General features: G+C 49.4%; 1 protein-coding gene across 5 annotated transcripts in view; it reads right to left on the reverse strand.

Moving 5' to 3' along the window:
• LOC146863413 (transcription factor COE3-like) overlaps positions 1-15,982 on the reverse strand; it is a 464,528-nt gene that overhangs the window by 120,726 nt on the left and 327,820 nt on the right. For 3 of the 5 annotated variants that reach the window (XM_085642843.1, XM_085642842.1, XM_085642845.1), the window contains exons 8-10: positions 2,432-2,549; positions 1,537-1,670; positions 155-281 (exon numbers count right to left, since the gene is read on the reverse strand). In XM_085642843.1, the coding sequence (XP_085498969.1) occupies positions 155-281; positions 1,537-1,670; positions 2,432-2,549 (379 nt within the window). The remainder of the gene's footprint in view (positions 1-154; positions 282-1,536; positions 1,671-2,431; positions 2,550-15,982) is intronic. The other 2 variants (XM_085642844.1, XM_085642840.1) reach the window with 1 other exon arrangement.

Raw genomic sequence — 15,982 nt, forward strand, 5'->3', positions numbered from 1 at the left:
GGGCAAAAAACAGAGAAAGCAAAGTGCTCATCTGGTGAGAGTGGGTGCGCGTGTATTTTGTGTGTCGCTGCGTGTTTACGCCTGCTGATGTGTGTCAGCTCATGGGTGTATGTCAGCTCGGGTGTCAGGAAGGTTTCTGGTGCCTGCTCCTTACCTGTGTAGATGAACCGTCCAGGGGCTCCTTTGCAGAACTGCTTGGATTTGTAGGACAACGTGACCTCCACCACTCCGGGGATGTGTCGTGGCGGCGTCTGCACTCGGATGGCGTGAGGCGTGATGAGCTGTGGGGACACAGGGAGGGGACACCATGAAACCTTTATACACAGGTGACCGGAGCATCTTTAGATTGGCCAGGGGCAAACGTGTCAAATGAGGGAGAAACGGAGGCGGCCCATAACCTCTGGGCCAAGACTAGGACATGTGTCGGCCAGTCTCATGGTCCGGCTCTGCTGTGAGCCGGGAGCCGAGCGCAGAAACTGGGCACACCCAGGAAAAAGAATCATACCTTACTCGTAATTAGGGCTCCCAGGTTTATGCCATTTATTTATTTAACATTTCCATCTGTATTTACCCATATTTCTTTTTTGGCCGTCTTGTTGGTATTTATCTATATTTGTTGTGAATTTTGAGTCTAAATGGAGTGGTACAATGGTGCATTTCAACATTTATTGAACAGATGAACATGCACTCATAATTTGATGCCAGTCGTGTTTTAGTAAATTAAGCAGCCAAATATAACAGAACACGACACCCGCTGGTAAATATTCCGATTATAATCCTACATACGCTAACATATGCCTGGACTGAAGGGAACCCCATCCTGTTCTTTACCGCCCCACGCTGTCGATCTGCTCTGCTGCTGGCTAGGAGTTCACAAAAGAAACCACGGCCAGTCACTCACAAGCGGCAACATTTTCAGTATTTTTCTACTTTTAAAATTAAACACAGACAGGAAACACATTGTTTTCTATCTGTAGTGACCTTTATCCACAATTGCAAAACTCTGTAAGAGAATTACAAGAACAGGCGTGTCGACCACATCAGCATCAACTTTTGCTGGTGCCACAGGGTAGATGACCCTCTACCGACCACTAGCTGGAAGCAGGGTGGCTACCAGGCCAGTGTTAGGGAGCCACGGCTACCACCACGTGACCTCAAACTTTGAAAACAAGGTGATTAAACTAAACAATCAACAGAACGAAATCCTGAGGTCTACAAAAGTGCTAAGAAAGTGTGGATAGCCACTACAGATTGCTTAATCAAAGTAAAGGGATATGCCCAAAGATAGGTCTGTTGGGCTTATTTACTGGTTTTGTTTCACTTTTTATTTTTACTTTGATTAAGCAATTTGTAGTGGCTTTCCACACTTTCTTAGCACTTTTGTAGACCTCAGGATTTCGTACTGTTGATTGTTTTGACATTGGGGAATAAATCCTGTGTGGTCTTTAAAACTTTCCCTATGACCCTCCGGCTTTGAACCGTATTTTGTTATAAACTAAACACAGCCCAGTAAGTGTTTACCGCTGTTAGACCTACCTCGCTCCACACCAGCATGGTGCCGAAGACGACCTGCAAGCCGTCGAAGAAGTTATCGCCGATGACAATGACGGTGGCCCCTCCAGTGGTCCAGCCTTCACTCGGGCTGATGGCCTTGATGCAAGGGGTGGCTGCTTTAGACACAGAAGAGGCAAGGAACAAGAAGTGAGGACCGAGGCCCATGAATGACCTACCTAGTGATAGACAATATCCACTGGTGGGACTGCATCCACACTCACACTCTCTGCAACGACGCCGCAGCACGTATCCAATCACATACACCTCACCCAATGCCTCCCAGGTAGGCACTCCTACAGCCAGCACCCTGTTCCATCATGAACCCTGAGAGGGCGTCAAGGAACCCAGTGCAAGTCAGAGTGCTTGAAACCCCTCAGGCAAAGGTACAACACAACTCAACACACAGGTAAGGCCTTCCAGAGGTGGCGAAAACCAAGGAAGAGACAGTGCAGAGAGCAAAGATGAGAGAAGAACAACGGAGAGGAAGACAGTAACAGGAAGACAGAGAAGCGGAAAGAATTGAGAAGCTGATACACAAGACAGAAATACAAATTAAGAGATGAATTCTGAAACAAAAGGAACGAGAAAGAGCAGAAAGTATTGTGAAGCAAGGCAAGTAGAGCAGGCAGGAGAACAAGGGACGGGAAAGAACATAAGAGAAAAACAGGCAAATGGAGAATAATAGAGGTCGACAGAGGTGAACAAGAACAGAAAAGATAACAAGGTAAATCGAGAGACAGGAAGAGAAGCTGAGAGAAGAGAGGCACCAGAAGTAGAGCAAGGATAAAAAATGAGACATGATGAGAAAGTGGGATTAAAAGAGAAAGACATGAAGTCAGACCTGATTGGAGAGGAGGGGAGGTTTGAAAGGTCCTACCTTCCGTCGGGTCGAGGCGACGTGCTCGGCGGCCATGTTTGGAGTTGTTGTGCACAAACATGTTGTCGGACACTGCGAGGACATGGCCATCCACGTTGACAGTCGTCGACACCACCACCTGGGAGACAAAACCACACGAGGCTCAGAATGACAGCATTGGGTAACCTAAATCCAGATGGCCAGCCTGCGGTGTCTTTGTACCACTCTCGTGAAACACAGGCGTGGTGCGTCACGGCCTCACAGCACCTCATAGGGGCAGCGCCAGCCTTTTAACACGGGGTACAAAGGGGTACGCTGCATCAAAGGTTTGTAAAGTCGAGTGTGCCGCTTTACATACCGATTCTTGGCGTTGTTTGAAGGTATGTCATGACTCACTCTTGCACCGCCCACATCGAAGACACCACAGCCAGGGGTGAGTAAAAAACGTGTGTATGGGTTCAGTTTCCCTACAACTTAAGCGTAGCTATGCCTCAGCCAGTCAGACTCCAACTTGCATCCTTGGAACGTGAGCTCAGTAACTAGAACCTAGAACACAACAGATAACATTGCCAGCAAGCGAATAACACTCGCCAGGGCCCATGTCTACAGTGTGAACCTGCTGGACTTGAAGTAAATAACTTTCTGTCTATGGGTTGGTTCAACCTCTCCTCCTAGGGGGAGGAGGCTGTGAGATCTGTGCTGAGTTATTCTAGAATATGAAGCCAGCCCTGCTGTCTGCTGTGACTCTGTGTGTTCTGGACAGAGGGCGGAGCTATTCTAGAATATGAAGCCAGCTCTGCTGTGACTCTCTATGTTCTGGACAGAGGGCGGAGCTATTCTAGAATATGAAGCCAGCTCTGCTGTCTGCTGTGACTCTGTATGTTCTGGAGAGAGGGCGGAGCTATTCTAGAATATGAAGCCAGCTCTGCTGTCTGCTGCGACTCTGTATGGTATGGAGAGAGGGCGGAGCTATTCTAGAATATGAAGCCAGCTCTGCTGTCTGCTGTGACTCTGTATGTTCTGGAGAGAGGGCGGAGCTATTCTAGAATACGAAGCCAGCTCTGCTGTCTGCTGTGACTCTGTATGGTATGGAGAGAGGGCGGAGCTATTCTAGAATATGAAGCCGGCTCTGCTGTGACTCTGTATGTTCTGGAGAGAGGGCCGAGCTATTCTAGAATATGACGCCAGCTCTGCTGTCTGCTGTGACTCTGTATGTTCTGGAGAGAGGGCGGAGCTATTCTAGAATATGACGCCAGCTCTGCTGTCTGCTGTGACTCTGTATGGTATGGAGAGAGGGCGGAGCTATTCTAGAATATGAAGCCGGCTCTGCTGTGACTCTGTATGTTCTGGAGAGAGGGCCGAGCTATTCTAGAATATGACGCCAGCTCGGCTGTGACTCTGTATGTTCTGGGGAGAGGGCGGAGCTATTCTAGAATATGAAGCCAGCTCTGCTGTCTGCTGTGACTCTGTATGTTCTGGACAGAGGGCGGAGCTATTCTAGAATATGAAGCCAGCTCTGCTGTGACTCTCTATGTTCTGGACAGAGGGCGGAGCTATTCTAGAATATGAAGCCAGCTCTGCTGTCTGTTGTGACTCTGTATGTTCTGGAGAGAGGGCTGAGCTATTCTAGAATATGAAGCCATCTCTGCTGTCTGCTGTGACTCTGTATGTTCTGGACAGAGGGCGGAGCTATTCTAGAATATGAAGCCAGCTCTGCTGTGACTCTCTATGTTCTGGACAGAGGGCGGAGCTATTCTAGAATATGAAGCCAGCTCTGTTGTCTGCTGTGACTCTGTATGTTCTGGAGAGAGGGCTGAGCTATTCTAGAATATGAAGCCAGCCCTGCTGTCTGCTGCGACTCTGTATGTTCTGGACAGAGGGCTGAGCTATTCTAGAATATGACGCCAGCTCTGCTGTCTGCTATGACTCTGTATGGTCTGCAGAGAGGGCGGAGCTATTCTAGAATATGGAGCCAGCTCTGCTGTCTGCTGTGACTCTGTATGTTCTGGACAGAGGGCGGAGCTATTCTAGAATATGGAGCCAGCTCTGCTGTCTGCTGTGACTCTGTATGTTCTGGAGAGAGGGCTGAGCTATTCTAGAATATGAAGCCAGCCCTGCTGTCTGCTGCGACTCTGTATGTTCTGGACAGAGGGCTGAGCTATTCTAGAATATGACGCCAGCTCTGCTGTCTGCTATGACTCTGTATGGTCTGCAGAGAGGGCGGAGCTATTCTAGAATATGGAGCCAGCTCTGCTGTCTGCTGTGACTCTGTATGTTCTGGAGGGAGGGCTGAGCTATTCTAGAATATGGAGCCAGCTCTGCTGTCTGCTGTGACTCTGTAGGGTCTGGAGAGAGGGCGGAGCTATTCTAGAATATGAAGCCAGCTCTGCTGTCTGCTGTGACTCTGTATGTTCTGGAGAGAGGGCGGAGCTATTCTAGAATATGAAGCCAGCTCTGCTGTCTGCTGTGACTCTGTATGTTCTGGAGAGAGGGCGGAGCTATTCTAGAATATGAAGCCAGCTCTGCTGTCTGCTGCGACTCTGTATGTTCTGGACAGAGGGCGGAGCTATTCTAGAATATGGAGCCAGCTCTGCTGTCTGCTGTGACTCTGTATGTTCTGGAGAGAGGGCGGAGCTATTCTAGAATATGAAGCCAGCTCTGCTGTCTGCTGTGACTCTGTATGTTCTGGAGAGAGGGCTGAGCTATTCTAGAATACGAAGCCAGCTCTGCTGTGACTCTGAATGTTCTGGAGAGAGGGCGGAGCTATTCTAGAATATGACGCCAGCTCTGCTGTCTGCTGTGACTCTGTATGTTCTGGAGAGAGGGCGGAGCTATTCTAGAATACGAAGCCAGCTTTGCTGTGACTCTGAATGTTCTGGAGAGAGGGCGGAGCTATTCTAGAATATGACGCCAGCTCTGCTGTCTGCTGTGACTCTGTATGGTATGGAGAGAGGGCGGAGCTATTCTAGAATATGACGCCAGCTCTGCTGTGACTCTGTATGTTCTGGACAGAGGGCGGAGCTATTCTAGAATATGAAGCCAGCTCTGCTGTCTGCTGTGACTCTGTATGGTATGGAGAGAGGGCTGAGCTATTCTAGAATATGAAGCCAGCTCTGCTGTCTGCTGTGACTCTGTATGGTATGGAGAGAGGGCGGAGCTATTCTAGAATATGGAGCCAGCTCTGCTGTCTGCTGTGACTCTGTATGTTCTGGACAGAGGGCGGAGCTATTCCAGAATATGAAGCCAGCTCTGCTGTCTGCTGTGACTCTGTATGGTATGGAGAGAGGGCTGAGCTATTCTAGAATATGAAGCCGGCTCTGCTGTGACTCTGTATGTTCTGGAGAGAGGGCTGAGCTATTCTAGAATATGAAGCCAGCTCGGCTGTGACTCTGTATGTTCTGGAGAGAGGGCTGAGCTATTCTAGAATATGAAGCCAGCTCGGCTGTCTGCTGCGACTCTGTAGGGTCTGGAGAGAGGGCGGAGCTATTCTAGAATATGAAGCCAGCTCTGCTGTCTGCTGCGACTCTGTAGGGTCTGGAGAGAGGGCGGAGCTATTCTAGAATATGACGCCAGCTCTGCTGTCTGCTGTGACTCTGTATGTTCTGGACAGAGGGCGGAGCTATTCTAGAATATGAAGCCAGCTCTGCTGTCTGCTGTGACTCTGTATGTTCTAGAGAGAGGGCAGAGCTATTCTAGAATATGAAGCCAGCTCTGCTGTCTGTTGCGACTCTGTATGTTCTGGAGAGAGGGCGGAGCTATTCTAGAATACGAAGCCAGCTCTGCTGTCTGCTGTGACTCTGTATGTTCTGGAGAAAGGGCTGAGCTATTCTAGAATACGAAGCCAGCTCTGCTGTCTGCTGTGACTCTGTATGTTCTGGAGAGAGGGCGGAGCTATTCTAGAATATGAAGCCAGCTCTGCTGTCTGCTGTGACTCTGTATGTTCTGGAGAGAGGGCGGAGCTATTCTAGAATACGAAGCCAGCTCTGCTGTGACTCTCTATGTTCTGGACAGAGGGCGGAGCTATTCTAGAATACGAAGCCAGCTCTGCTGTGACTCTCTATGTTCTGGAGAGAGGGCGGAGCTATTCTAGAATATGACGCCAGCTCTGCTGTCTGCTGTGACTCTGTATGTTCTGGAGAGAGGGCTGAGCTATTCTAGAATATGAAGCCAGTTCTGCTGTCTGCTGTGACTCTGTATGTTCTGCACAGAGGGCGGAGCTATTCTAGAATATGACGCCAGCTCTGCTGTCTGCTGTGACTCTGTAGTGTCTGGAGAGAGGGCGGAGCTATTCTAGAATATGACGCCAGCTCTGCTGTCTGCTGTGACTCTGTATGTTCTGGACAGAGGGCGGAGCTATTCTAGAATATGAAGCCAGCTCTGCTGTCTGCTGTGACTCTGTATGTTCTAGAGAGAGGGCGGAGCTATTCTAGAATATGAAGCCAGCTCTGCTGTCTGTTGTGACTCTGTATGTTCTGGAGAGAGGGCGGAGCTATTCTAGAATACGAAGCCAGCTCTGCTGTCTGCTGTGACTCTGTATGTTCTGGAGAGAGGGCGGAGCTATTCTAGAATATGAAGCCAGCTCTGCTGTCTGCTGTGACTCTGTATGTTCTGGAGAGAGGGCGGAGCTATTCTGGAATACGAAGCCAGCTCTGCTGTGACTCTCTATGTTCTGGACAGAGGGCGGAGCTATTCTAGAATACGAAGCCAGCTCTGCTGTGACTCTCTATGTTCTGGAGAGAGGGCGGAGCTATTCTAGAATATGACGCCAGCTCTGCTGTCTGCTGTGACTCTGTATGTTCTGGAGAGAGGGCTGAGCTATTCTAGAATATGAAGACAGTTCTGCTGTCTGCTGTGACTCTGTATGTTCTGCACAGAGGGCGGAGCTATTCCAGAATATGAAGCCAGCTCTGCTGTGACTCTGTATGTTCTGGACAGAGGGCGGAGCTATTCTAGAATATGAAGCCAGCTCTGCTGTCTGCTGTGACTCCGTATGTTCTGGAGAGAGGGCTGAGCTATTCTAGAATATGAAGCCAGCTCTGCTGTCTGCTGTGACTCTGTATGTTCTGGAGAAAGGGCTGAGCTATTCTAGAATACGAAGCCAGCTCTGCTGTCTGCTGTGACTCTGTATGTTCTGGAGAGAGGGCGGAGCTATTCTAGAATATGAAGCCAGCTCTGCTGTCTGCTGTGACTCTGTATGTTCTGGAGAGAGGGCGGAGCTATTCTAGAATACGAAGCCAGCTCTGCTGTGACTCTGAATGTTCTGGACAGAGGGCGGAGCTATTCTAGAATATGAAGCCAGCTCTGCTGTGACTCTGTATGTTCTGGAGAGAGGGCGGAGCTATTCTAGAATACGAAGCCAGCTCTGCTGTGACTCTGAATGTTCTGGACAGAGGGCGGAGCTATTCTAGAATATGAAGCCAGCTCTGCTGTGACTCTGTATGTTCTGGAGAGAGGGTTGAGCTATTCTAGAATATGACGCCAGCTCTGCTGTCTGTTGTGACTCTGTATGGTCTGGAGAGAGGACTGTGCTGCCTATTGTACGAGTCTTCATGATTTCTAGAATACGGAGGGGAGGTTGTGATGTCTGTGCTGAGCTATTCACGTATATAGAGACAGATCGGCTGTCTATGTTGTGAGTTTGCTGTTTCTGGAGGGAAGGCCATGGAGGCTGAGGGGTGATAGCTGGGACATGGGACGGTAGCTGTGATCCCTACGTTGAGATACTCTAGACTATGGGGATCACTGTGCTGTCTGCATTGTGAGTCTGGAGTTTCTGGACGCCCGGCTGTGCTGGCTATGGGCTAAGCCTGCACCATTTGTAGAGCATGGGGCGTTAGGTGTGATGCCTATGCTGAGATGCTCTGGAACACGGAGCTAGCTCTGCTCTATGGGGTGAGCCTGCACCATTTGTAGAGCATGGGGCGTTAGCTGTGATGCATATGCTGAGATGCTCTGGAACACGGAGCTAGCTCTGCTCTATGGGGTGAGCCTGCACCATTTGTAGAGCATGGGGCGTTAGCTGTGATGCCTATGCTGAGATGCTCTGGAAGACGGAGCTAGCTCTGCTCTATGGGGTGAGCCTGCATCATTTGTAGAGCATGGGGCGTTAGCTGTGATGCCTATGCTGAGATGCTGTCGAACACGGAGCTAGCTCTGCTCTATGGGGTGAGCCTGCACCATTTGTAGAGCATGGGGCGTTAGCTGTGATGCCTATGCTGAGATGCTCTGGAACACGGAGCTAGCTCTGCTCTATGGGCTGAGCCTGCATCATTTGTAGAGCATGGGCCGTTAGCTGTGATGCCTATGCTGAGAAGCTCTAGAACACAGAGCTAGCTCTGCTCTATGGGGTGAGCCTGCACCATTTGTAGAGCATGGGGCGTGAGCTGTGATGCCTATGCTGAGATGCTCTGGAACACGGAGCTAGCTCTGCTCTATGGGGTGAGCCTGCACCATTTGTAGAGCATGGGGCGTGAGCTGTGATGCCTATGCTGAGATGCTGTCGAACACGGAGCTAGCTCTGCTCTATGGGGTGAGCCTGCACCATTTGTAGAGCATGGGGCGTTAGCTGTGATGCCTATGCTGAGATGCTCTGGAACACGGAGCTAGCTCTGCTCTATGGGCTGAGCCTGCATCATTTGTAGAGCATGGGCCGTTAGCTGTGATGCCTATGCTGAGATGCTCTAGAACACAGAGCTAGCTCTGCTCTATGGGGTGAGCCTGCACCATTTGTAGAGAATGGGGCGTGAGCTGTGATGCCTATGCTGAGATGCTCTGGAACACGGAGCTAGCTCTGCTCTATGGGGTGAGCCTGCACCATTTGTAGAGCATGGGGCGTGAGCTGTGATGCCTATGCTGAGATGCTCTGGAACACGGAGCTAGCTCTGCTCTATGGGGTGAGCCTGCACCATTTGTAGAGCATGGGGCGTGAGCTGTGATGCCTATGCTGAGATGCTCTGGAACACGGAGCTAGCTCTGCTCTATGGGGTGAGCCTGCACCATTTGTAGAGCATGGGGCGTGAGCTGTGATGCCTATGCTGAGATGCTCTAGAACACGGAGCTAGCTCTGCTCTATGCTGTGAGTCTGCAGGTTCCGGAGAGAAGGCTGTGAGGTCTCAGGGATGAGTCTGCATGATATCTCGGACCTGGGGAGGAGGCTGTGCTCTCAAAGCTGAGATCCTGGAGATAGCTCTCTGCTTTATGCTGTGAGTCTTCAGGTTCCGGAGAGAGTGCTTGGGTGTCTATCGGATGAGTCTTCACAGTTCAGAGAACATGGGGAAGAGGTTGTCATATATATACTGCAACATTTTAGAATATAGCAATTGCTGTGAGTTTGCAGTTTCTGGAAAGAAGATGGCACTGCCTATGTGATTGTTTCTAGGGCATGTGGCATTGGTTGTGATTCCATATGGAGATTCTATAGAACATGGATAGCTCTGCTGTCTATGCCAGGAGCATGCAGTTTCTGTAGAGAAGACTGTGCTGTCTATGAGATGAGTCGGCACTTTCACTACATCATGGGAGGAGGCTGTGCTATCAATGCTGAGATCCTGGAGATAGCTCTGCTGTTTGCATTGCGAGTCTGCAGGTTCTGGAGAGAAAGCTGCGAGGTCTATGGTACGAGACTGCATGATCTCTCGATCATGGGGAGGAGGCCGTGATACGTAGGCTGAGATCCTGGAGATAGCTCTGGTGTTTGCATTGTGAGCCTGCAGGTTCTTGAGAGAAGGCTGTGAGGTCTATGGGATGAGACTGCATGATCTCTCGATCATGGGGAGGAGGCCGTGATACGTAGGCTGAGATCCTGGAGATAGCTCTGGTGTTTGCATTGTGAGCCTGCAGGTTCTTGAGAGAAGGCTGTGAGGTCTATGGGATGAGACTGCATGATCTCTCGATCATGGGAAGGAGGCTGTGCTATCAATGCTGAGATCCTGGAGATAGCTCTGCTGTTTGCATTGTGAGCCTGCAGGTTCTTGAGAGAAGGCTGTGAGGTGTCTAGAACCTGGGGAGGAGGCTGTGATAGCTGTGCTGAGATGCTCTAGAATATGGCGATAGCTCTGCTGTCTATGTGGTGAGCCTGCGGGTTCTGGAGAGAAGGCTGTGAGGGCCCTTGGAGGAGTTATGGCGATAGCTCTGGTGTCTATATTTTGAGCACGCAGGGTCTGGAGGGAATGCTGCGAGGGCTCTAGGAGGAGTCTGCATGCTCTCTAGAACATGAGAAAGAAGCTGTCATAGCCCTGCTGAGATCCTCTGCAATATGGAATAGATGCTCGTGTTTCTCCGATGTATTCACTCAGGTGTAAACAGAGTGAAATGTCTGGTTAACGCAATGTTATTGATCAAGAAGTAAGCGTCTGAAACCTGGGAGACGCAAACACTAACAGCCATGCAACTTGGCTGACATCACATCTAACATGAATTGACAATATGGCTGCGAAAAAGTCACTGGGAGAAGCATGTACTGCCATATCTGTTTTTCGCTGGTATGAAGATTTGCAACCCATAGTGAATCTCACAGATTGGCCTTAAGGCTGCCTGTTGACCGCGGGGCAGTGCGCAGGCACAAATGTGCACTTTCACCTTGAACATACTTCTAAAGCATGATTGTCCAACTCGCCACCTCCACTAAGTTATGGGTGGGTACTTGTAATGGGGGTCAGCCCTAGACCATCTTCCCTAGGCACAGACACTCAGGAAGAACTTTCATTGCCTTTCGTGATTCGCAATATCTCTAAAATTCTCTCCAACAATCTGCAAATCTGCAAACCTTCTGCGCCCAGGGAATGGGTTTCTGGAGAGGTAACCTCACCCCTAGTCATGCTCCATGGCTGTGCCAAATGAATAAATAGCACACCCAATACCCCATCCTTATGGATACCTGGAAGATGGCTACAGGATGCTTCTGGTGGGTCTCAATGTTGGCAAACGCAAGCCTCTTGTCGAAGAGAGATACAAATACTACATTGGCTTCCAACCAGGCAACGAATCAGGTTCAAAGCCTTGTGTATTGCCTATAGAGCACTGCATGATTCTGGCCCGTATTATCTGAGACACAGCTTTAAATGGTATGGGCCAAGCAGGATGCTGCGCTCATCGGGTCAGAAGTGTCATAGTCCCCAGAGTCAGACGCTCCACTTGGGGCAGAAGAATCTTTGTTACCTGCACTGCTAAAGCCTGGACTACTTTGCTTGCTATCTTTTATAAAAGCATTAGAAACCTGGCTTTAGTGCAATTAGTAATTCCACCGTAACCTCTTTAGTAGAGCTAGCGCCAAGACACCTCCGGGTATTTGTGCGCTTTACAAGTAGCTTTAACATAACATAACAAGAGAGCCAGAGGTCAGAGAGAAGATAGATATGGTCTCGGAGATGAAGATAGGGATTACTGACTGCATTGAAGCGGCTTCTGTGCCCCTCTTGGGAGAGTCAAGGAGAGCTGGTGAAAGTGACCAGCTCCACGAGGCGTTGGGATGAAGGTTACCGGGGCGCTCTGGAGAGAGGAGTGTGTGAAGTGAAGGTGTGGACCAAGAATTGAGAATACATGTAAAGCCCATTTCCCCAAAATGTGTAGACTTGGACACTGTGGCACAAAAAGAGCAAGCAATTTGCCCAGGACTACACAATTTACTTAAGTGGGGAAGCAGGGTTTAGAAATCACGCCTGCTACAGGTGAAGACGCGATCACCTGAAACATACTCAGCCCTGAGAGAAGGTTAGGATGGAAAAGCTGGGGGAGAGAAACAGAAACCACCAGAGAGCATGGCCTTTCTTCTGCCTTTTGCCAGAATTCAACAATTTGACCATAGACCAGAAACGCTCACAAATTTTCTTTTGGGGACGTAGAAGAGGGGGTGAGGGGCAAGACAGTACTTGTGGTGGGTCCGTTGCTAGGTGCACTAATTCTTCCACTGTAGGGGGTCTGTGTTTGACCTCATGGTCACAGGTTCAAATCTTGGCATCTCCACTCATCCTTCTGAGGTCAATAAAATGAGTACGGTTGGGTAACAATAAACATCTGTTATTCAGTGTTCAGGTACCTTCTGGATGAACGTGCACTTTACACATGTTATGCTCAGTGCAAATAAACACTGTGTGCGTTGAACCCGGAACACAGTTTTCTTTACGGCTAATGGCCGAATCAACCACTCACTCAAGCCATACCCCGGTGCATTCTTACAATGTTGGGGCAATCTCTTCAGTTGCTGTGGACCTGCACTGCATTATGGGACGACAAATCACTCGACATGGGCTTTGGAGGGCTGTGATTGGTTAAAGTCGAAGATACCACTGCAGATGGGAAGCTGGGTAAAAACGAGAACCGAATCACTCATTGGCGAATCTCTCAACAGCATTAAATGCAATGAAAAAATAATGAAATACAGTGCGGGGGAGACCAACAATGATCATTATGGATCCTTTTGGAGCCCCATAAAAATGGGGGAGGCTGACGCCCCACCACATAGGGGGGAGGCATGCAGACACTGCTGCCCATGGCTCAGTGCATCTACCTGCTGGACCCCCGGTCCCCAAGCTGCGCTGCAATCTCATCACAAGGAGGGGATCCTTTCTCTTGGATTGACATCATACTATGCAAATGAGGCACCAAGCTAATCATGCAAAAACGTCTTAATTAGCACAGCTGTATCTGGCCCCCTAATGAACCTGGGAGCGCCACAGTGAGGCACGCGGGGAGCGCAGTCCTAGAGGAGCTGAGAAGTGGCAGAGGCGGATTGTGAACCCCAGAAATGGGGGTGTGGGGGCAGAGGAGGGCCTTGGGGTGTTTAATGACCCTTGCATACCCCTCATTCACCGTTCAGAAGCCTGGAACTAGTGATGTCCCCACTACTGGGGTGCAGAGTAGATAATGTGATGTGCCAAAAACTCAACAATACGTGCCTTGAAGCTCCCCTGTCCCAGACACAAAGGGGCTTATTTACAAGCCCAGTGCGCTGCCGGAAAGTCACTTTTAAGGACGTTCCATCGGTGCACTGGGTTTATCCATATCTACAAGGCCACATAAAGCCACCCTGCGTGACTTTTCCTGACCTTGTCTATATGGAGTGAGGCAATGCAGCGTAAGTTACTGCGTTGCTCCACACTGCGATGGGGAGGCGTGCCATGGACTTTGTGGTGGGTGTGCCCATGTAAAACCCAAGGCATTTGACACATTCCCAGATTTGCAACATGCTGCATTGCCTCACACCATATCTACGAGGCCATGAAAAGCCATGCAGTGTGGCTTTACGTGGCCTCGTAGATATGGGTAAGCCCAGTGTGCCACAAGGACATCATTAAAAGTGCCTTTCCGGTGTTGCACTGGGCTTGTAAAGAAGCCCCCATGTTTTTCTGTACTGTTATTTCATTAGTGACTTGTAAAGTGAGCTTTTTCTACAGGTGGCCTCCTGGCGCAGAAGAAATCTAACCATTGCATTGGTGATAAGAGGGTCCGTAATACATGGGTGTTTAGTAGACACTTAAATAATATGAGATCGGTCTTGGCCGTAGACTTAGAGGACACCGCTACACAAAGCATAAGCCTGCATAGACAATGCCCGGCGTCCCATTCTCTGTGTACTGTCGATGCAGTCACCTGAATGAACTCGGTAACCTAAACGAAGAGGAGACGATGTGCATTAAACAAATGCCAGTGACAGGGCGGAGTCTTGCGCTGGACGTGGACTGCAAGCGAGCCAAAGAGTGGTAAAGGCAATGCTTGTTTGACTGGATCCAGTCAAGATCCATATGATGAACGAGTGCATGTACCAGTCGATGCTCCAGCAAGTTGGCATGGTCAACCGTATGGGGAACAGCTCTTAATCGGGTGAATTCAGAGTGTTCGTAGCTCCTGGAAACAGTCCCAGTCTGAGATTGTCCTGTACGGGAAGGATGTCGGACACGGCCACCCTCACAGGGGCTTCTTCTAGCTACAAGATTCTATTTAGCTGCCAGAAGAGCTGGAGCTGCTGCACCATCAACCTCTCCAACAATTTCAAAGCACAGTGAAAAATGGGCACAGGGCAACTGTTGGCTAACCAGTCTGGTGGGCCTGAGTGATTTGTAGGATTGGGGTCAGCGCCCATTGGCACTCATCCTTGGGGACTGGCTCTTGTTGCCCTTGACAAACTTTGATCCAGAGAAATAGAGAAGATCACAAAAGGGGGCGAAAGGAGGACGGGAAAGATGAGAAAACAGTGACAGGGAGAAAGTGGGGATGGAAAAGAAGAAAGAGACAGGAGTAGGGTAAAGTGGCAGCGAGTGTCTGGGGGTGGATTGAAAAGGCATGAGGTGTAACCAAGACTACCCCGCCTTGGTATTCATCACCCCAACCTTTGATTGCGCCAGCTGCGGGGTTCTGTGCCAACCTTTGTGCCCTGGCTCTTATTCTTTTACAAATTAAGCACTGAGTGAGGTGAAACCCCAAAGACCCGTATGAGTGGCAAGGGAATTGAAACTGCAGAGCAAGCGTCTACGCAGGCGACCAGTGTAGACATGAAGCTCCACTCGGATGTCCTAGAGGCACAAGCGGTCAGAGACAGACGGGTAAAGGTCACCTCTCTAGCTCAGTCTTGTGTGAGTCCAAACTCTGGAAGCCAGCACTCTCGTAATCACTGTAGCTTTGTTTCCGGATTTTAAGTGCACCATCATGATTTATAGCATCAGCTTTCCAAGTAAAATGTTTCATGATGGAGTCAGGTGATGGCCTGTGTCACATGTTCATTTATGACTTTCAAACTTATAAAGTAATCCTAAATTTCTGGCCATTATCAAGGCATTGAGCATCAGATCAAACCCTTTCACTGTACCAGCTCCACCACCTGCACTCTGTTACAATATCTCTGCTTGTATCCATGGGGCTGCCCACAAGCCACACAATTTGAGAATGGAGCCCACCCCCCTCCCTATAACCCTCGCCCTGCCCCATACGAGAAGAGAGGACAGAAGAAGACAAGGCTCCTCTGGGGGCTCATCCTCTGGAGTAATCCTTTTGTAAACAAGTGCTGTTTCCTTCACTCATCTCACAACTCTGAGCCAGCAAGGGCAAACTTTTACTGTGATCCTCCAAGAAAGGAAAAGACGCGGGGGGGGGGCAGCATTTGATAGACACAGATGAAATGGGGCATACTTCCTCTACTGCTGCTTACAGTACAACACATGTAGAAAGTGACACATTCAGAGAAAAATGAAGACTTTAGATTTAAAGAAATACAGAGAATGTACCATTTTCTTGTAGGACTGCTGATTCCCGAAGTGACAAGGAATATTGCAGACAGAGCAAGCCTCCCCAGAGTAACATTTTAAAGGAACATAGCCCTGCTCTGTTGAAGAAAGGGCAGAAACATCCTACCCTGTGACAAGACCCCTGCGAGATGCCGTCAAAGCAAGCCAACAAACTATAATGAGAGCTGTCTCTGGCTGTGACAAGCAATGTAGACCGTACACCACGGAGTCACTTGTTCACAAAGAGCTATGCACTCTCTCAAACAATTTAAAGAAAGTTACCATGACCATGATCTAAACCCAATCCAAAATGGCGGCCGATGAGGTCAGTACTCTTTATGTTAAATTTAGACAAACT

The sequence above is a fragment of the Triturus cristatus genome, chromosome 2_2, assembly GCF_964204655.1.
Source record: "Triturus cristatus chromosome 2_2, aTriCri1.1, whole genome shotgun sequence".
Taxonomy (NCBI): domain Eukaryota; kingdom Metazoa; phylum Chordata; class Amphibia; order Caudata; family Salamandridae; genus Triturus; species Triturus cristatus.